The sequence below is a fragment of the Coturnix japonica genome, chromosome 14 (genome assembly GCF_054131305.1).
Source record: "Coturnix japonica strain WE chromosome 14, WE-NBRP24, whole genome shotgun sequence".
NCBI classification, from domain to species: domain Eukaryota; kingdom Metazoa; phylum Chordata; class Aves; order Galliformes; family Phasianidae; genus Coturnix; species Coturnix japonica.
Window position 1 is genome coordinate 11,841,795 of NC_140676.1, and position 22,154 is coordinate 11,863,948.

Here is a 22,154-nt window from a genome sequence, read left to right on the forward strand (position 1 = left end):
TTCAAAGAAAAATGACTCAGCGCAAGAGTACCAAAGCTTGGCTCGCTTCTCACACGCTGATTTTGTGAGCCATGTAGAGCAATGCAGCAGCTAGTTAAATGCTTAATCTTCCTTTACAACAACAAAGGCGGTAGGTGTTGTTTGCCTTTTGAACGTACAGGCGTTTTTGTTGCTGGCGGTGGTCTTACCGCAGATAATAGGTGAGCTGCTCTCGGTTCACATCGTAAGAACGGAGCGCAGATTCCTTTAAACAATCGGTTCACTAAAAAGGAGAGATATGAAAATAAACTGCCCCTCCCAACAGAATCTCATACAGAGAAAATCATTCGATAATGATTTATGATCCATGTGAGGAATCCAAGCGCCAAAACAAATGAATTAACAAGAAACAGAAAGGAAAACACAAATAAACAGACGTTCTGAGCAATGACAGACAAAAGAGGTGACTCTTCTGTTTTAACAATCTACACTATTTTTGACCACACAAGGAATGAGTAAAATGAACACAGTACTTAAAAGCAGACATCTTCAGTTCTAAATATTTCATGTTTTAGTACGTTCTCATTGTAGTGATGCAATTTCCACTCTGGGGACCTGGTAAGAGTATCATGTATTTGCTAAGTAATGTTTAAGTCACACTGAAAAAAAGAAAAAAAAAAAAAAGAACAAAAGGAAAAAGGAAAAAGGAAATTGTGTCGATCCAGGTCATGTTTCATTTTGAAGGTATGCCAGAGTCTGTGGATTTCAATGGGAAATGCACCAATTTTTGTGAACTCAGTCAACTACTGAAACAGCACCAAAACTGTGGTAAGGATCTGCAGAAAAATCAAACATCAAAGCAGTAGGAAGTCTGCAAAGTATGTTTATGGATGAAACAATCAGGTTAGAGAGGGGGGGAAAAAAAAGGATAAGGAGGGAAAATTACTATACTCTATCCTGTCTCTAGAAAAAGTTTACTATGTTACAGGCGTGACTTACTAATAGCATTAAAGATCCTTTATGTCATGTCTCCTTCAAGCAGCACTAGTGAAGCCTCAGTTGCAGTTAGAAGAAATTACTGTTTAACCCCCTAATAACCTACAGCTGTGCCTCACAATGCAGGAAGAATGCTGAGGAATCAGCTATACTATTTTATGAAGAAGGAATGATTCAAGACAACTAAAACCCTGCCCGAAAAACTGGCAGCTGAGAGAAGTTAATTTTGAAGGGGAAAAAAAGTCACAGGTCCCTCTCCAAATTTTAAATGGCTGTTGGAAGTTTCTTATTCATAGCAAAGGTCTAATTTCTGTAACACAACACCACAGAGCATTTACACGTGACAGTCCCGAGGGTAAATGGGAAATTATAGAAAAAGACAATCTTAGAGAAGGACCAAAATACTGAAATTATTGACACACACTGACTTTCTAAGAAAGCCTCGCTCACCGTGCTCTGAGCAGACTTTGCATTAGATCCAGCTCAAACACACTTTACCTGATTGAAACTACCCAAAGGGAGGTAATGACAGGAGTCATGTTGCACACTGCATGCCTGCGCAGCCTGGAAGCAGCAGGCGCCATCTCGTGACCCCATGCAGCACCACTTGCATTTCTCAGCACCTTCAGCTCATAGGGCGCAGAGTTCCAGGCCCTACAGTAACCCAGCAAATCCTCGGGCTCTTTGCATTGCTGAGAACCAAAGTCAAACAGATGAGATAACAACTGCTGAGGAAGGCACCAGCCAGGGGCTACAGCCTCATCAATACAGCGGAGGTAACATGCAGGTCAGAATCTTGTATTTTTCAGGTTCTATTAAAATCAGTTTGAATCAATAATTGCTTGCCAAGGCCATGATCAATGGTAAAGAACTCTTCTGCTTACAGCTCTCAGCCTTGGAGCAGCAGAGAAAACATCTATTAGTTTTCAGTTCAGTGTTTAAAACAAAGTGAAACTTTGCGTTATGGCCATCCTTTCCCTTGCTTTCTGGTCCAGCCTCCACTCTACAGTTGGCATCTTGTTCAAATCTACGCTTTCTACTGATCAGTACGTTTATCTCTTACCTACCTGGGAATTTTTTTATGCTGTACTCTCACCTGGCACTGCTGGGTGTCAAAAGGAATGAAATTGTTACAAAGATGAACTGCTTCCCCATGCTTTTATCAAGTGTGATCTGTAGAAGGATGAGCAGCTGGCCCACACAACCACACTGGTAACAGTGTTTCTACTGAAATACATCCCTAAACCACCTCAGCGGTATCTTTGGAGTTAACCCCTTCCTCCCAGTCTGAGTGTATTTCTGGGAACAAGGAGGAGGAGGGAAAACATAAGAAGGGACATGCAGCAGATCCAGCGCACCAACCCCGTACCAATCCGGTACCAGTTCAGTTGTTTCTCATTCCCTTCTGAAACCTCCAAGATCCCTCGTGGTGGCTTTCTGGCATTGGTCAGAGAACTTAAAGTCTCCTATAACAACCATGGTTTGCAACCTTGGAGTTCCTTGAGATGCTTCAAGACAACTCTACCCACTTCTTTGTGACAAGTGAGTAACCTAATTCAACTCCGCAGCAGGAAACTTACCTGTTGTGGTGCCTCATATCCCACATCACAAGGCTCTGTATCAGCCTGCTGACCCCCTTCCAAAGGGCTCCCTGCATCCAAAGCAGTTGCATGTACCATCCCATCACACCTTCATTGTATTTTGTGTCTGCACACAGAGTTTTCACTCCTCCTGGTCTTTTCCTGGCTCTGAATTCGTGTTCAGGTACCGGAGACGGACCCTCCTCAGCCTTTGGTGGCTTCCATAAGGGCCACCTCCTGTCAGCTTGCCCCAGTACTTGGCACCAATGACCCATGTTGTCACACTCAATGGTGGTCTGTTATTGCCATCCCTCAACAAATCTAGCTTAAAGCTCTGGCTTTAAACTGGCTCTGAGCCCTCTCCTAATGTACGCTGATCCTTTCTTTGTTTCCAACAGAATCAAGAGAACTCTGAAATTTCATACCTAAGGTTATGAAGAAGCCGCCTTCTTTCTTTTGCTGCCTGTGGCCACAAGCTCTGTACACACTGGGAATCTCCATTCAGCAGCTGCCCATCTATGATCCTCAGCTTCCCCTTCTTACAATCAGTCTGTGCTCTGATCTCCACAAGGTCTCCACAAAAACCCTGGTTATTTACTGCTGTTCATTTTCCCTGATGCTCTAAGTCTGCTCCCTTGTCCACTGGCTCCTGAACTGGACAACACAGTGCTATGCTCATAGCACAGCACCTGCAGGTAAGGCTAATGAGCCCTCAGCTCCTGGAAGAGGCACCAGACACTTGCTAGCAGCAGCATCCATCCCCACAAGCCCTGTCCCACACACCAGGGTGTTTCCCAGAGCTGGCACTGGGGGCCAAGCCCTGCAGTACATCCCCACCACTGCTAGACAGCTCATGCTGCCTGGGAGCAGAATTTCAGGGCTCTTTTCTTTCCCCTGCTGCACTCACCAACTGATGTCTGTCAGCTGTACGCCTGTGATCAGCTAAGAAGGGTGCTCCCACAGGTCGAACTGAACTTGACAGTCAGCTGGAGTTTCTGTGGGGCCTTGCCTCTCTGCTGTGTAGCATTTCTGGGCTGACAATACAATGAAGGTTCGCAGTTAACCACAATTGCCCTTTTATGAAAACATTTTTTAAAGGCAGCATGTCTGGCAAACAGTATTTCTGCAGTTAAACAGCTACACATATATTCAGTAACGTATTGTGGTGGAACTATTGCTCACACTGTACTTAACAGCACTAAAAATGCAACAGGTTCTTAATATTTCAAGATTACCAACTTGCACTTCAAATAACTGAGTCACAACGTATCAGAATAAACTTTTATTTACTGCTTTCAGGATCCTTATTTTATACTTTAAAGTATGCAACAAATACTGCTACATTCAAATCTATACAGATTTACTGGTATATCATTCGTGTTTTACAAAACTGCATATAGATTTGGGAAATCTGTATAAATTACCTTTATTTACATGTTGTATTCTCAGCCCTAGCAACCTAGTCAAAGAATAAAACAAACTGGGATTGTAAATATCCCTTAAGACCCATTACAAGTTACATAATTTACATATCTTCATAGAGAGATGTGCTACAATACCTTCTTGCATATTTCTGAAGACTGACTAAACAGAAACTTGCTAGCCAAAGCCAGATGCTGTTGTTTCCTCTGATCATATTGGTAACAAAAAGTTCAAATTACAGCAGGCTGGGTATATCAATCAATCTTTTTGTCTTTTTACCATCAAGCTGACCAATCATTTTAACCAGCACTTGCTCAAAAACAAACAAACAAAAAAGCGTTAATATTAATGCAAAATAATACCCACATTTACAAAAGAAATCAAACTAGTATTTATATGACAGGTCAATCTACAATAAATTGCACATTGTTGGTTATGACTTTGGTTATATTGTATTAACAAATTTGGTTTCTAGACTAACAGTGGAGGAAAAAATATAAAAATGCAGCTATAGAAATTAGCATAACCTGTAAACATATTAAAGAACCAAATTCTGCCCCTGGTTACATGTGCAAAACTCCTGCACACTTCTGAGAAGTCTGCACACATCAGACTGCTGAACTTGGCCCAGAAAACCCTGTAAACATGTTCTTTATTGTTATGTAGTGCAATACTGCAAGAATGGATAATAAAGGCCTCTAACTACCAGTAACCAATACTCCGTGATACTCATACAAATGTCGCTTTAAGATTAACTTGTTGCAAAAAGGCTGAATTGAAAACATTATCCATTGTTGAACTACAAATTTATCAAAAAAAGTGAACACTCAATAAACCAACAACAGTATACAAATTCTGACCAAAATAAAAAAAAGGATATCATTTCTCAGTACTATTCAGAATGCTGCTGCTTGTGTCTTATAAAAAGTCCTGGTGTCGTTACACTGTCTTAACAAAAGCAAGTTAGAAACAGAAACTATAAAATAAAAAACCTGTAAGCAAGTCAACGTTCTGCAAACTGAGAGCTGGTAACACCAACAAATGCTCTGCAACGTTTTACCTAATATGCTGAATTATAAGGTGCTTTGGGCAGGTCTGTAGCAAATAGCCTGAAGCAGCACAGATGATATTGCATTACATGAAGTACATACTTTTAACTCGCTAACAATTTCAGTCGTTTCTCTCAAAGCAGCAATTCAAATGTACATCCTCTGCAAAGATTTCTTCACAGTTTTACTTCAGTAGTTTACTGCAGGACAGTCTGTCAAATACTGTAAGAAGAAGCAACTGCTTAAAAACATTTTAGCTGTTGACTTACTTGGCACTGGCCCATCCAACGTGTATATTGTAGTAATTATCAAAGTATACAAAACTGTGGAAATGGCAAAATACGTTTTCAAAAGTTAGTGAATTTTTAATACTTATTTTACAAGTGATACTATGAAGATTGAATACTCGTGTGACTAAGTAAAATGGTAGTCCCTGGAAAATTCAAATCTGTAAACCCTTGAAATGAAGTTGCAGCACTGGACCGTTACAATTTATGTCTGTGGCTTAATCAACCCCATCAAAGCCCTGAGTATTTTCAATCGCTAGAAGAAGTTTATCCCATAAATCTTCAAATGAATCATACGGAGGCAAATCCAAGCGATTAAAGCTGAAAAACAGATGAAAATTCGTAAGTATTTCTTCATTAACTCAAGGACACAGTTTACCTAAACTAAATACTCACCAGGTATGAGCTCTCGGCAGTTTTTCAGGGGTGCCCCACTGTTCAACTGTAAACAACTGTGGTCCATTTGAACCTGTAGGGAAGAGTACTTCAGTTTTCACCTGATCACATGATTCTTTTCACTATCATTTCAAATTATGAAATACATTGTTCTTTTGTCATCAGATTCTGACTTTAGAAGGAGCCTTTTGCATGAATTAAATACAGTAAACACAATAATTGTCAATAATTTGGATTTACGTCAAGTATTTCTTGGTACATCTTAATTTCAAAAGGCTTTTACACACCTTAGAGTCAGAAGTTTCAGACCTAAACATGCATGCATAGCAAATGGCCTTGAACACTTCATGTGGAAGACAGTTTTATGCTGCGTGTTTTCTGTGTAAAAATTTAGACATACTTTTCACAATGTGCCATGTGGCAACGTGGACCTATCAGAAATTAGTCAACGTGTCCCTTTTCCTGGGCAACAGCAGAGCAGAGTAACTGAAAACTTTCTGAAATACAGCAACCTTGTGTGCAGCTCTAGAGACCTCATGTAATGAACACACACACCTGAGAGAACTGTTGGTTAGCAACTGCAGCTCCAGCTACACCTGAGTCTTCAACAACTGTTTTACAGTATGAGACATCTGAAAGGTTTTTAAATCTAATCAACTCGTCCCACGTGGATGGGAAAGGCCTTTTGTAACTGCACAGTGACGATAATGAAAAGATGGTACTAAATATCCAAAAGGATATTTGCAGGAAAAACTCACATGTATGGAAGCCTTCAATCTGCTGGGAACCACTGAGGCAATCTCCACCGAGAAGCAATCTCCAAGAGATGCTGCCTTAGTGTTGGTCAGCCCTTAAATGAGGTCTAGAGGAGGTGGAGTGAAGCTCCACCCCTTCCGAGAGCACAGCTAAATTACCCTCACCTGTGTAAATTACCCAACACTTGCCTCAGCTGATTAATCAGAGCTTCAGGCTGTGATTACCAATTTCCCATACAGTAACCATTTCCTTAAGCTGTGGAAAGCATTTGTCTGCATGTCAAAAAGAATCACTATTTTGTCAGAGAACAAGAGATGACCTACGATGGTGGGTGTCCTCTCACTTCTACAAGGAGACCATCAATACTAATAGGAACCTCCCAAGCTTAGAGAAGGCGACTAGAAAGAATGCCAGGAAGAAGGATGAAGCAGAGAAGTAGCTCTACAATTGAGAATGCTTTCTGCCACGTGACATGAAAATAAAACACTCTCTTTTCACAGCCAGGTGTGAATAAGCCTGTATTTTAGCCACTCAACTACTGAACTAGAGGCTTACAAAGCAAGGCTGGGGGAAGACAAGAAACAGAAGAAATCTCAGCTGTTTTGTGCATCTGCTCTCAAGCGTTGCTCGATTCACACCGCATTCTTTTTAATGAACAGAAATTCCCGGCGTGGCCACAAGAGGGAGATGTGCCGCTAGGAAGCGAGCCCCAAGAACGAAAGCAACCCAGGCGTGGGGCATGGAAAGCACCGACAGTCCTTCAAATACAAGCAGGTACGAGTGTGACTCGGACCATTACTGGGATTTAGCGAGGATGGCACGCTGGCCACAGAGAAGAAGAAACGACTGTAAAAGGAAGAACCAAAGCACTGTGCTCACTGAACGGAAATGTCAAAACTGTAACTTGTCCAGAAGGCTGCCCAAGGATATAAATCCCTGAGCAGAAAGGGGTTAAGAGATTCAACAGATTCTTCCCTTCCTTACAGGATTTTATTTATTTGTCTAAAAACACTTCCAGAGGCAACAGAATTCCTATCAAGTTCCAAGTGCTGCAGCTCCAAAGCAGTGCCCATGGATCAGGTGTGAGAGCAGACACCTGGCTCAGCAATGCTGCACACATCATTTTTCTCCTTGGTACTCACAACCCCTTCAGTGATGGAATGGAAAAAAATAATGAAGCAAGTATTCACAATGAAAATGAAGAGAGGGGAAAACCAGGACACAGAGTGGTTGGTATTTGTTGATAATCCTATTGTTTTATACACAAATCACTGTGTTGTTTACAAAGAAGGAAATGTTAATTTAAATATACAAGTTAGACTGTTCAGTCACTTGCACTTGCAGTTCAGCCTTAATGAAGCAGTCTAGCAGAAAACTCAATAGCTGATGGCAGCTGAAAACAGATTTCTCACAAGCATCCCTACCCTTCATGGGCCGTCCTATCTGCTTGCCCACAGACTTTCCACAAAGGGACATCTCATTTTAGCACTGCAGCCTGCCTCCCACTGCCATCTGCTTGCTTCAGTCTCCCTGCTGTGGGTTCGCTACTTCTCTCTTGGCTCATGTTTAACTCACATCATTTCAGTGGTCCACTTCAGAGTGGATATCCTTACAAACAATTCTATCTGTGTAGGTGTGGCTTGGGGGCAGATGAAGGCAGTTACAGAACTCATGAGAATCTGAAGTTAACTACTGATACAAGCATGTCTTTGTAACATTATCTTATACAACAGAATTTTCTTCAAGTTCACCAAGGTGTTAAACAGAGATCTTTGAAGCTCTTCAGAACTTATTTTAAAACAGAAATAGAAAAAAAAAACACCAAAAAACATGTTTAAAGTCAAATATCATTAAAATATCGTTTTCTCAGTTAATTGTGAATACAGTCTTATGCACTCACCATAAAGCTCAGCAAACCCATTCATAGGTACACGCGATGTGCCAGTAACAAACTGCAGTAATCTTATTCTCTTTTCAGAGTCCATCATTAAGACTGCCTGTGTATGATAATAATTACAATTAAGGACTTAGCTGAAAGGTTTTTAATTAAGGTTTTAAGCTAGTAGAATTATGCAGCAGACTTTCCACCCCTACTGTCTTTGAAGTTCCCTGATGCTATCAACTAGCAGCCAAATTCCACTATTTTATTAGATGGAAGATTTTAACCTTTTCAGTTTAACTATGCCACAGAAGCTACACAATAATATTTAAACCCAAACAGGTTTGTTTTTGTTGTTGTTGTTTTTTATAGGCAAGTTACCAGCAGTCTGTTACACTCTTACCATGCATCTCATTCAGTTTGCTTATCGTCTTTCTCAGGATTTTCAACATACAATTATTTACCCAATTACTGATGAATCAACTACATGCTGAACTGGCATAGCTGAAATGGAGCATCTTTTGAACAGGCTTTTTTAAGTGAAAATAAAAATCTGGTAATACCTTCCAAAACCACTGTATGACTTGATGATTGACATTGTAGCCATTTTTGTACTTCGTATGTAGTTTCCAATCAGCTACATCCACATCCCCCAGTCCACACATCAGTAACTATATGCATGAAAAAAAAACAAGCAAAGTTTAAGTCTGTAATAGGAAGTTTCATTGTAATTTGTTTTCTTTTCTACAATATGCTTACCTCCAGCTCATTTTCATCAAAAATCTTAATCAGATCCTGAGGTATTAGTTCAAAAAAGCCCTAAAAACAGAAGTTTTAAAAATCAAAACAATATTATTTATGCTTTTTCATTTACAAACAATGATACCCATAGAAAACAGAGCCTAAGCGATATATCAAATACAGCTCCTTGAGATTCAGCTATTCACTGATTAATTCCTTCAATTCTGACTTATTCCATGTTTCTTTACCATGCTGTACCGAATTACCAACTCTGATCACTGTGTAAGTAATATCACATACACAAATAAGGATGAACTAGCTAGTTTCATTTAATTCTTTTAGTCTGATTCCATTTTCATTTATGCAGAATTCAGTCGGTAATTTGCATTACAGCTACAGCTGTCAGCCAGGATTGAGAAATATGCAAATTTTCCAAAATGAATTTACCACCTCAGTAAAAATTTACTAAAACAATTTGAGACAGAGAAAATTCAAAGCTGACATTACAAAGTGCCACTGCCTTTCTTATACTTGTAACAATACTACAACAGGTCTTTAGGATGTCACATTCTAAAAAGCCTGTCTTAAGATTGGATGCAACAAATTCTACGAATCTTTTGTATTTAAAATTATACCTCTTTAAAGGCTGCCATTTGTTTCTGCACTCTGCTCACAAATCTCCACTGAATTACAAGACTGTGGGAAAAAAGTGAATATTTAAATGAAAAACAATCTATACACAGTAGCAGATTTCTTCTGTTAATACAGCCAACATAGGCTTGATTCTTAGAGTGGCTACCCACGGAGACAACTTACACAGGGACCACTACTTACTGAATGTAGTCTCTCTTGTTCTTGTTGGTGACAACTATTTCTGATCCACCACTTTTCAATTCATGCTGATGAGTCTAGATGAGGTACAAAGAACAGGTCTTACATCAGATACGTACAACAATTATTAATTGTTGTATTTGTAAATTGTAAAATATTATGTAATTCAGCTAAATCTTCAAGAAAGTAGAATTTGAAAATTATGAGAAACGGTACAAGTTTCAGGCGTAATAGAATCAACCTTTGTTTTAATCCAATTTTTTAGAGATTTTTAGCATATCAATCTCAATTTTGTATTATTTGGCTACAATAAATGACTTAAATTTGCATACGAGTTTTCAGTAGTACTGGCTTCACTAAGTACATGTTCAGTGAGCAACTCTGATTTTCATGTATCAAGGAAAAATACTTATGGAACAGTTTCAGCAATGACCTCCTGTAAATATGTGAAATCTGCACATGTATCAGTATCTTAATGATTTACACCATCAGAACCTCAGTGGACAGATGTCAGATTTCCTATTTATTACAGACGCACTGTTTCACATTCTTAAGAGGAATCAAATCAGCTACACAAGACCTCAAAGGCTATTTAGCTTACTTGGATCTTCCTGGCATGTAATTGAAAGAACCTTTGTTATTTCTATGTGATCTGTGTTGGACAACTTTCTATACTACACCAAACTGGTTTACTCCATAGTTGTCTTGAACAGCTTAAAGAAAAATAAAGCAGAAAACCCTATTATTAACTCTGAGAGAAATTTATGATTCCAACCTTTCCCCTACGAGCACATCTTTCCCAGCAAATCAGACAAAATCAGTTTCCTCTTGGTCAAGTAATGGGACCATCAATATTTTAGTTTTAGCCGCATTTACAGCAAGAGCCTCATTTCAATGTGAGTGCTATGAAAAAAGCATAAGATATTGTTTCTAAGGCTGTGCTCATTTCCAAGTCCTTTATCACATCACATCCTGACTAACAAAGGATTGAATGAGCATGTGCCAGCTAAAGGAAGTTGAATAAACAGATCAACATGACTGAATGATGGACTTTTTTTTATTTGTTTTCTTAATACCGTACAGATAAAATCAACTATTCTCATAGGTCAAATGTTTTGTTTCACACTTTGCCTACTGTACTTCACATATGCATACTAACCTGTCCAAAAAGTTCTTCATCAACTATAAATCTGAGGTCCAGTTCCGCTGGATCATTTTCAAGAATCCATCTCAGAGAATTGTAATATTCACTATCCTAAAAGAGAGAAGTACAAGTTTAATGAATGAAGTTTAATGAATTACTGCTACAGTAAAGCTTGTTAAAGCACAATGACCACATACAAAGACCCTTCAAATAGGATGCATAAGCTAGTAATTCACAAAAAGGCTGCTCAAATTTAAGTGCATGGACAATGCTGTGAGTTTGATTAATAATATAATATTTTATAATAATTATTGTATTATATAATAATTATTATATATATATATATATATATATATATATATATATATATATATATATATATAATATAACAATTATATAATATAATAATTAGTATCTCAAGATCAAGAGTCAGTGAGAAATATATTTAGTTTGTTATTGTTTTCCTTAAGAGCACAGTTACTGTAAGCACTGGGTACAAAGAATGGAATACATAAATCTTCCTTTTTACTTTACCAAACTGCTACTGTGCAGGTTAGATATAGAATGGTATTTTTATGAGCATGCAGAGGGCATACACAAAAAGGAAGGTCTCTCTTCACAACAGAAACTATCATTAAACTTTTCTATAAATAAGCACCCAACAATCATAAGCATGAAGTACTGTCAGCATAAACCAAAATGGAAAGAAAATTAATTCTTGAATGTAGGCAAAGTTGTTTGCTCATTAGTAGCATGACACACAGAACTTAGAAGGTTACAACCTGCAATTTCAGAATAGCAAATACAAAATAAAATAGTCATGTTTTCAGCTAAAAATGGCTCTGATACAGCTCAATGAATTCCACAGTCTCAAACAATCTGTATTGGGTACATAGGCTTTGCAACTGTACAAAACTACTAAGACTTCTGAAACTGAAGACTCAGCATTCTCAGGACTAGAAATTGCACATATCAACACTGCAATAGGACAACACAGCATGTTCTGAAGTCATGTGTTTTAGACTCAGCCTCTTATTTCTGTTTTCATTTTCCCTTTATCATTAGACAAGACTTCAGAAATTTAGGACATGAAAATTAAGACATACAGTATTTAAAAAAAGACAAGACAAAAACCATCCTGTTACTCAGAAACACATAGTAATTACATTAAGTATTCTCAAGAGACAGCAAAAACAGTAATAAATTAGAGACTGAACAAAAGTCATTCTGTCCAGAACCACCCTGCATAATAGCCATTATCAGGGAAACTAACCAAATTTAACAAGAGATTATGTTTTTTCTCTAGAAATACTATACTTTATCACTAACAACAATTTTCAGTCTCTGGGAGTACAGGTAATATGCTACTTTTTAACCATCAAAATACACAAACAACCTTAAGAAACAGGTTGATATGTTGATTCCAAAGCTGCTAATGCTTATATTTATTTCTAAGTAGCTTTCTGTCTAAAATATATTTAGAAACATCATCAAGTTTAGTCAAGTTTTTAGTCAACTAATTTAGACCAGAGTCTGTCTGTTTTTTCATTGAAAGTTTTAATTCCTGTACAACTTAGTCTCATAAAACATGTATTCTAAAAATTTCTTGAATTATGCATTTTTAATCTTCACAGTGTCATTAATTACACATATGAAAAACTTAACATGAAATCCTAATATACAGGATAAAGCAAATTACATACCACAGACTCCATGTCATGAAGTGTTATTGGCTTTTGGAGCATCATCTTGTAGAAAGGACGAATGAAAAATGCTTTAAAGGAGAACAAATACATTGAACAGTAGGTAACTTAACATTCAAAATATGCACAATATTAATCCAAGTACTGTATTAAGTAAATACCAACCATCCAAAAGTTTGCCATGGTAAACAGCCATTCCAGCTACTCGACCTATAAACTTGAAATAAGAGAGATGATCTTCATTGCACAGTCCAGAGTTTGGGTTGATCTGCAGAGTGTAGTTATCTCTGAAGTGGAGGAGAGCAGGAGAGAAACAGAAGCACAATTTTTTTTTTAATTGGAACAGTTCCACATGCAAAGATCTGAAAGATCTGATTAAATCAAGCAACACTTGTCATGAAGGTAAAAAAAAAAAAAAAAAAAAAAAAGTTAAATTTGGATCAGTGAATTACTAATCTAAAATTAAATAATACTCAACAGAAGATTCTATTAGCTTAGCAGAAATAATGCCACAAATTATCTTCATAAGCTACAGATGCACCACATAGAAGTGCTTAACTTCTATTAAAGTAGTTGGAATTATTTTCTCAACATTATCTCTTAAACACTGCCTCTTTTTCTGAAGGTAGTAGATGGCTGCAACATGTATGTTTATGCAAGCAACAGTGAAAAGGCCTACTGCTGAAAAAAACAAAAAGGTAGGTTTTCTTTTCTCTGTACTCTTCTGCAAAAGTAGTATGCACAGTATATATATACCAGTATACACAGGATATTTCAGTTATTATCAATGGAACCCTCCAATATAGTTTAGAAAGGAGGAGAAAAAAAAAAGAAATAAGAAATTAAACTAATTCCATTTTTAAAGTACATATGAGAGATGCAATGAATCTGCCTTCCCTAGTACTCAAATCTTCTAGAACTATAATACTTACGTAGCTGAATATTCGAACAATCCATAGTAAGGATTAAACATCTCCTTAGAAAGAAGGAAGAACCATTCCCTGGCCACTCCTCCATAGTCCAAACCTTTTTCACCATCAAATTCAATCCAAAGTCTTGCTTTAAGGAAATCTGCTCTCTTCACAGCTATAATTCTTCTGTAAGAATCTTCAAGGATTGCTGTGCGATGAATTTTCATTTCAAATCTGTTTGGAATATCACTCTAAAAAATGACAAGGAAGAGGAAAACAGATTAATGAAACAAACATCAGTGTCTGTAAACAGACAAAAGTGTGGCATGCAAATCCTTGTCTTAAATAACATAGAAAAACACTGGCTAACAAGAGGTTCTATTTACACAAAACTCCATCAGCATGGAAAGCTTCAGATATTAAGTTCTACTGATGCAGAATCCCAAGAAAATCATGTTAAAATAAATTCTTATTAATAATAGCATATGCTCAGTTCTACATACACTGAGGCATGGAAGCTTTTATTTCATCATATTGAATATATATTCTAAGCTTGACTGAACAAAAGAAACAAAAAAACACCACCACAAAACCTCAGAGTTTACAAATAAGATTACTGTATTATATTTTTCCCTGACTTATTTCACTTCCAATATATAATTCAGTACTGTAATTGTAACAGGTGGTACAGATGATAAACAATCATTCCTAAAATATTTCAATAAAAATCAACTGACTTTAAATATGAAAGCAAATCACAAGGTTCCTCCTATCATATATCAAAGTATTTAAATTAGGAAGTATTCAAGGAGATCATACTTGCGGCTGAGCTTTCAGAGATACAACAATGCTTACGTACTAAAATCACTATAAGAGAACAAAGTATTTTCTTGATTTCACTTTTTTTCAGCCAGTTCACTTAAGCAACTACTGCAGGCAAAATTGAGAAATTCAGTGTAAATGGGAACAGGAAATTTCAACCCATAATGATTAGATTATGATGGTGCAATGAAACTCAATACAGCTCAGATTTTATAAAACCAGTCATATACTACATAGAACTAATGCATTTTTGAATGCAGAAATACCCAACTGAAGGACAAATAAAGGGATCTGTCTTTAAACGTAATGCCTCTATATAGTCAAACATATCCATCCAACAACAGCTTGATCTAAGCTGCAAACAAAAAATAATTACTTGGGGTGGAAGAGTGCATTATCTGTCATTTCCTGAGCTGTAAACTAATGTACAGCAGTAGATATCAAATTTACATAGCATCTGAAATACACCAATCTATTTCATCATTTCAGAAAGCTAAGAAGCATTTTAAAATAAAACACACTATTTTTAGTTGCAAATCACTTTCACAGAGAAGACGTTCAAGCAATTATAGGATCAATTACTAAAACCAAATTTAGATGATTAAAAAAAGGTCTGTAATAATTCAATCTCGATTTAAAATCAATCCATCACCCTAATTATCATTGGCATCAACATTTAAAAGGTAATGGTAACGTATGCTTTAAAATCTGTGCATTTCTTAAATCGCTCTGGTTATAGTGGATACAAGAGCAGTCTATCACTTCCCAGATTAAGACGTTAGAACAAACAGCAAGCTTCTTGACTATGAAAATAAGATGCGTATGTAATTATGCAAGATGTGGTATACATCAGCTCAAAGTTCACAGGTCTTAGAAAGGCTAGGGATTAATTTGCTAGGTAAAAGATGAAATACAGGTGTCATCTAAAAGTCAACCATTATATAAAACATCCCCAATGACATTAAATTTGATGGCAGTTGCCCACAGATGTTTTCTTATTTGGATATCCAGATGCTAAGCATTATAAATACAACGGTCACTGCCAGTTCAAACAACAATTTGCAAATCAGATTTATAAACTTAACATTTCAAGGCTGTAATAATTTGTTGCAGTCATCTGGCCTGATCAGATTTCTATCTGAACAGTTGAAAATCTTTTTTGAGAACTCCTCTTCCCATATTATGATTTCCAAAAGCTATTACATGCCATGCCAATGATTTGCAATCTTTTCTGTTTACAGCCTACCTCCAGATGGAGTTTTTAAACTTCAACAATTTCTGCTTTCCAATTAGACTGTTTCACAGCTCATAGTCTCAAACCTTAGTGTTAGATTAAATTGCAATCGTAATCAAGTTAACCAAGCTGCTGCTTCTCAAATGCAATCAGACAGTCCTTCTACACTCTCTACGCAGGTCAGAGAAAAATAATTTATCTTCCCTGTAACCTACATTTCCTGTGTTTAGGAGCATGCGTTTCTTAACCTTGTGCTGGGTTGCTGCTGATCACTAACCTGTTTCTTCAGTTTCTTTCTGAAGAACTCATACTTCCGCTTATAGTCCCTGGAGTAAGGCACAGCCTTTGGAAAAACAAACAAAACCCAGAATTAACAACTGAAAAAGCATTCTAGGTATCCTAACAATTAATGTAAGAAACTAGTCTGTATTTGCGAAACATATACGTAGAAGTTCTAAGAAAACAAGAATACTTGTTTTTTTTAACTAAGTATCAACAATATTTTCAATTTATGAATATACAGACAGCTCAAAGAACCCAAAAAGCACTGCTTTGTTCAAACATTTGTACTGAGCAGTTCCACGGAATTTATCCCACACTTTACTATTAACTGATGCAACTGACTAAAATCACTGACCGGCCAAGATCAAAGTGATCAAAATGTCTTTGATGACCTACATAGCATTTAGTCTTTCCATGCTCTATCATGAGAAACCTGGCTACAAACACCTCTATTTTCCATGGACAGAGATGGTTGTTTACATATGTGGGCTATTAATAAACACAGATATCAGTTGAACACTAAAACCCATTCTATAATTATAATGCGCACCGTCTTTGCAATTAATCCTGGTAATTTTGCACTTCAGATAAAGTATCAAGGCCAGATCATTATTTTTCACTTAGAAATGAATTTAATTCCCTTTACAGACATTTACTTTCTGAACTGATTTTTATTTCTGGTATTTAAAGACCACTTCCAGAGATAATCTAGTAAGTCTTTCAAGAAATAAGTATGCCTCGTTCAAATATCATCAAAAGTTTCATCTTGTAGACCTGATAAATGATGAGAGCTTTTTTGGATTCTGTCAATCACACTCTTGAAAAATACATAAAGCTGTAAGGAAAAGCTTACTGGTCCGGTTATTGCCACATTCTGCAGTCGAGGATCCTCCCATTGTGTTTTCTTGGTATCTGCAAGGTATTTCATAATTATTTCCCTTAACTTAGACAACAGTAACGACATGATGAGTGGTGAGAGAACATTACATTGTACATACTGTGGTTTATGAAGAATATTCTTCCGTCTGTGTGTGTTCTCTCTTCCCACCCTGGCTGTAAGAAGAAGATACGTAATGAAAACTTACAGTCACACAGTTCGCATAAACACGAGGTGATCAGCAGTCGTAGGGATTGCTGCCTGCTCCTCCCATCTACTCTTAACTCTGGAATTCAACATTTAGTTTGTTGTTGTTGTTATTTAAAAAACTTTTTATTGTTTTGTTTTTTAAAGCAACAGACTGTTGTTTTTTTTTTCCATGTACAAATTTAGATCGTGGCAGTTTAAATTAAATTGTTATCCCTTGAAAACCAAGTAAAAATTATCTACTTACTGGTAACGGTCCTAGATCTACTGGATCTAGGGAAGTCTTTCTCCTTAGATGAGCAGGAATTTTCAGTCTTGGATCTTCCTTTGAAAACAAAACAATCAGCATGTAAGAATTGTTTTGAGGGTTTGTTTTGTTTTGCTTTGCTTTAATTTTGTTTTCCTCTTTGTTAGTGACCATGTAAAAAGCATGCCTAGTACCAACAAGGTAACTGTTGCATATTCTACAGCTAGGCAGTTCCTTGAGGATCATCATTTCAGTACTTTACAATCATCATCTTCTAATCAGGTTTAAATCCCCTCCCTTTTCTATGTATGTGCGTATATATGTACATACGTATGTATAGATGTGAGTACATATATTTTTTGTATCATTTTCATATATTCTCTACATTTCCCTTTCATTTAGCAGTAACAATGACCTACTCTTTAAACACTTAAGTCCATCTACTAGGACAGGCTGGTGATAATCAGTGTCACTCAGCACAACCAGAGCTGAACACTTGCATCCATACTGTAGCTACACCTGACCTGCTCCAGGAATTTGCATTGTGCACTGCAGGATGTGAAAGACTCAAGGTAATGGATTTGTTTTTGGAAGACAGGATTACAGAACTGACCTCTGTTAACACTGCATACAGTTCTACACTTGCAAAACTGATTCGCAAACACAGTATTTTCCTCCTAAGTTAAACTTTCAAGTGATAATACAGTTCATAAAATCCATGAGATTCTACTCAGGAATGATATTTTAAATTATTCAGGTTTTTTTGTTTTTGTTGTTGTTGTTGTTTTAAATCACATATATTCCGTAACAGACATGACTATCTTGCTTGAATAAGAAATGTGTCACAATACCTTCTCTACTGACAATAAATCACATTCACATTTGTAGTCATTCTTTCCTTCTTGTTTGTGCATGTGAGGTAGGAGAGTTGTTAGGTTTCTCCTTGTTTGTTTTGTTTTTAAATAAAGATGCTAGTGAAGAAATCTTGACGCTAAAGAAATCTATGCAAGTTTGCTGAAAGCAGGAAAGCTTTCACTTGAGACAAACTAGAACTTCAGTCCATGAAAGCAGTTATCATTACCCATGTTGTAGTTTTGGTATTGTGGTCAATAAAGAATGGTCTCCCATTAGGTGCATGTCGAACTTCCCAGCCTTTAGGGAGAAATCCTTGCTCCATTTCAGGCTGCTGATTAGAAGACTGTTGTGACGAATCACCTGATGTTGCTTGTGGCTGTCTTGCTATAGAAGTATTTTGTGCAGTTGGCAACTGACCTGCTTCCATAGCAATCTACAGACCAAGGAAAAAAAGAAGAACAACACTAATAAAAATTAACTGTAGAACAATGTATTTTATCTTAATATTAAGGTACTAATATTTCTCAACTCATGAAAGCAGTTTCATAAAGCAAATGACAAACAGTAGACAGCTTTGTTTACCAACAAGATAACTAACAATCACAGATTAGGCTACCAAAGTTGAAAAATGTTCTTGAGGCTTCCCCAACAGCCATCACATTCCAGAAGGCTTTCCTGATACATTAATCGTAGAGTGCCTTGCCATAAATACTACTGTTACTAACTCCAGTTGCACTCCCTCAGATTTTTGTGATTTGTTATCAGGTTATGCCTCTCACATGTTTTTGTTCAAAGAGATCTCTAAACTTAACTCCTATTATGTGTGGTGTTTAAAAGGTTATATGAATGAAAACAGTAATTAGAATGCAGAAAGTACCTGTACAACTGGTTTTATCCAAGTAGTAGTTCTGGAATTGTGATCTATGTAATATGACCTCCCTTTTTCATCTTGTCTTTCTTCCCAGCCTGGCGGTAATCCAGATGAAGTAGGCAGTAACTAAATATTAATGACAACAGAAGAAAAAGTAGTTAGGAAAACTATGAAACTGACTATGTAAAGGCTTTCCTCTGCCAAATTAAAGACAATAACAATTAACAAAAGCCGTGATTCTCCATGGACTGGAAAATTAGAAAAGTAGTATTTAAATCCTTACTGAAGCATCAAGTGACAGAATTATTTTATTTATTTACTTTTAATTCAAGCCTCTCATCCAAAAGGATTAAAAGGACTAATTTAGATGTCCGCTTTAGAGATGGCTGATCTAGCCTCATAATTCTGGATAGGAACTCATAATTCTGCAGCATCGCCTTGAAAATGTAACATAAGGACAGCAGTATAGCCCTTATTAAAAAGTAAATGATTTCAAAAACAGTATTTCATGGGAGAATCATTTCCCTCTGCAAGCTCTATCCATGCATTAAGTGATGTTAACCCAAAAACACTTAGTGGAAAGATGGAAGCTTTACAACTGAACTCCAGTCCTCTTAGACTCTCATAACTGCAACTTTATCAGGAGAGCTGCCAGGAGCCCATTATACATAGCTAAATTAAGATGTTCTACATCCTCCAACTTCTGTGCTACACAAGCCTCCTGTGTACAAATGTTCTGAACAAATGTTGTTGGATGATGACATACCACTGGATGTGCAGGCTGCTCTTCAACTCTGTATGTTTGCAGACTACCTCTTCTGCTGGAATGGCTCTTGAAGTAGTGGAGAAGAATGACATGTCAGTTATTTTTGCAGTTTTAAGGACAACAGCAAACTGTAGACTGTGATTATCACAATTTAAACCGTTACAGTTTTCACCCTGAAAACATCATTTGTTTTGAAATGATCATTTAAAAAAATTTTGTAAACTGATGCTTCAGCACTTCTGGTAACATTGTTCACAGCATCTTCTGTAGCTTCAAAGAAAATTAATATAGAGACTTGAAAAAGCTCTGAAAATCCTAACAATAGATAATTTGGCATTAAAAACATCAGTTATTTGCAAACAGTTACATTATAATTGAATTTACAATATAGGACTCATTATCTTCTCAGCGGACTACAGCCTACTACACATCAGAGCCAACAGAAGTTTTCAGAGGGCAGTTTAAATAGGACATGAAAAACTGAGATAACAGCTCTCAAAAGGGGTGGTTCAATTACTACAGTTTGCACAAGCACCCATGCTTGCCTAGAGCTACTTTTTATATCTCAACTGTTACAATTAAGCAACTGTATGTCATCCACCTCCAGAAGTTTCAGGACTACTTGAAGTATTAATAGTTCTCCATATCCCCATGCACCCTCTTAGAATATTTCAGAGAAAACAACTGATTTTGTCAGGCTTTTTTATTGTTTGTTTTATTGTTTGTTTGGGTTTGTTTGAGTGGTGGAGGTGAAGGGATGCAAGACAGTTATTTGTAACAGCCAGCTAGAACAACAGTCTGTTTCCTCCTTGGCTACCCACCAAGCAAACAGAACTAATGGCTTTCTTGGTATCCACAGGATGCTGAATATGCAAGTGTTGTGGCTCTCACTTCACTATTTCCAGAAACACTTAAGATGTCTTTGTAAAATCTCACAAAAACACAAGCGATTTACCATGAAGTCACACTCGGAGTGGCAATCTCAGCATCACGAAAGCTGATAATTTCATTTAAATACTGAGATCTTATGCATCATATGGTCTGGGTCACCTCTGCAGGCTTTCCTCAATGGATAGTGGATTTCTCAAGTCATACACATATCAGTTTACAAGGCCATTTATGAAGGTCAGGTTTCACAAGACAGCTAAGCTTATTTAATTGCTTGCTGCCACCAAAAAGACTCACTCATTGCTGTGTACTCGTGCTGTTTTCCCTTTGCTGGTATAGCATTTTTCAGACAACTTAGGGTGCTCTTTCAACATGCTAAAACAGCAGAAAACAGCGCTGAGGAGAAAAAGCAGAGTTTTCTGCTGGGTTAGTCAGCTGAATAGACTTGCAGGAAATTAGACAAATTTCATAACTGGTGCAAGATTTTAGAACTGTATGAGCGAAGCCTCTTTTTTTGCTATGCAGTCATCAAGTTTACTCAGCCCAAATCATAAAACCACATCCCAGTATTTGCAATGAAAAATGAGTTATCTTCAAACTTGTCCTAACAGAAGAAGTTACCAGTATGGAACTATTCCCCTAGAAATAACTACTCAGATCAGCATGATGCTGGAATAAAAGGTAGATCTAGAGTCTGAAAAATAGTTAAGACAAGCCTCAGACTCAGGCAGAAATTCCTGTTCTATATAAGCAAAGCAGGGAATAACAAAATGTTGGCTTAGATGGGCTTGTATAGTAAAATTACTCTTAAATTCTCAACATTTGAGATGAAATTAAAAATACAACAGTTGATACAAAGTATTTATTAATACAATTTTAATAATGAGAAAAAATAACTTACAGTGTAGGCTGCTGACTGGCCAGTAGCTGAACTTCCAGAGGTAGTAAGTCTGGTATTCAGCTCTTCTGCAAGATGAGTCTGTATATCACAACTGTTCTGTGGTAGAGGTATTTGAGGGTTCTCATTGCTATACAATGTTGCCTCATCTTCAGTTATAATTTCCCAGCTCTTTAAAAAGAAACAAAGAAAAAATATTTTAAAATAAGTAGTTTTAAGTTACGAATACTTATATTAACCTTTCTGACTGGAGCTGAAGGCCTATGTGAATTCCAGAAATATTTGCATATGGTTTTTACCTCAGGAGAATCTCTGCTGTCTAGATTTTCTGTATCTTCTGATATCTGCCGCCGATGAGTGAACGCATGCTGGGCCTCCAACTGCATGTTACCAATATCTGCTACAGCTACATTGTCCCTGTTGAAAAAGAAAAACATCACCTATATTACAGTCATGTTTTATCTTTCAACAGCAAAAAATACACCTTACAGTTGCTCTGAATGGAGAAAGTGAAGCAGTCACAATCTGTACAA

General features: G+C 36.9%; 1 protein-coding gene across 2 annotated transcripts in view; it reads right to left on the minus strand.

Moving 5' to 3' along the window:
* Positions 1 to 3,822: 3,822 nt before the first annotated feature.
* Positions 3,823 to 22,154, minus strand: part of NEDD4 (NEDD4 E3 ubiquitin protein ligase) — a 54,254-nt gene continuing 35,922 nt past the window's right edge. For both annotated transcript variants that reach the window (XM_015872798.2, XM_015872796.3), the window contains 20 exons: positions 21,921 to 22,038; positions 21,625 to 21,792; positions 19,836 to 19,901; positions 19,076 to 19,195; positions 18,425 to 18,631; positions 17,344 to 17,421; positions 17,011 to 17,065; positions 16,866 to 16,924; positions 16,008 to 16,073; positions 13,696 to 13,925; positions 12,929 to 13,050; positions 12,764 to 12,834; positions 11,076 to 11,171; positions 9,920 to 9,993; positions 9,721 to 9,781; positions 9,104 to 9,163; positions 8,908 to 9,015; positions 8,366 to 8,462; positions 5,710 to 5,782; positions 3,823 to 5,634 (listed from right to left, as the gene is read on the minus strand). In XM_015872798.2, coding sequence (XP_015728284.2) covers positions 5,532 to 5,634; positions 5,710 to 5,782; positions 8,366 to 8,462; positions 8,908 to 9,015; positions 9,104 to 9,163; positions 9,721 to 9,781; positions 9,920 to 9,993; positions 11,076 to 11,171; positions 12,764 to 12,834; positions 12,929 to 13,050; positions 13,696 to 13,925; positions 16,008 to 16,073; positions 16,866 to 16,924; positions 17,011 to 17,065; positions 17,344 to 17,421; positions 18,425 to 18,631; positions 19,076 to 19,195; positions 19,836 to 19,901; positions 21,625 to 21,792; positions 21,921 to 22,038 — 2,032 coding nt within the window. In that variant the 3' untranslated portion in view covers positions 3,823 to 5,531. The remainder of the gene's footprint in view (positions 5,635 to 5,709; positions 5,783 to 8,365; positions 8,463 to 8,907; positions 9,016 to 9,103; positions 9,164 to 9,720; positions 9,782 to 9,919; positions 9,994 to 11,075; positions 11,172 to 12,763; positions 12,835 to 12,928; positions 13,051 to 13,695; positions 13,926 to 16,007; positions 16,074 to 16,865; positions 16,925 to 17,010; positions 17,066 to 17,343; positions 17,422 to 18,424; positions 18,632 to 19,075; positions 19,196 to 19,835; positions 19,902 to 21,624; positions 21,793 to 21,920; positions 22,039 to 22,154) is intronic.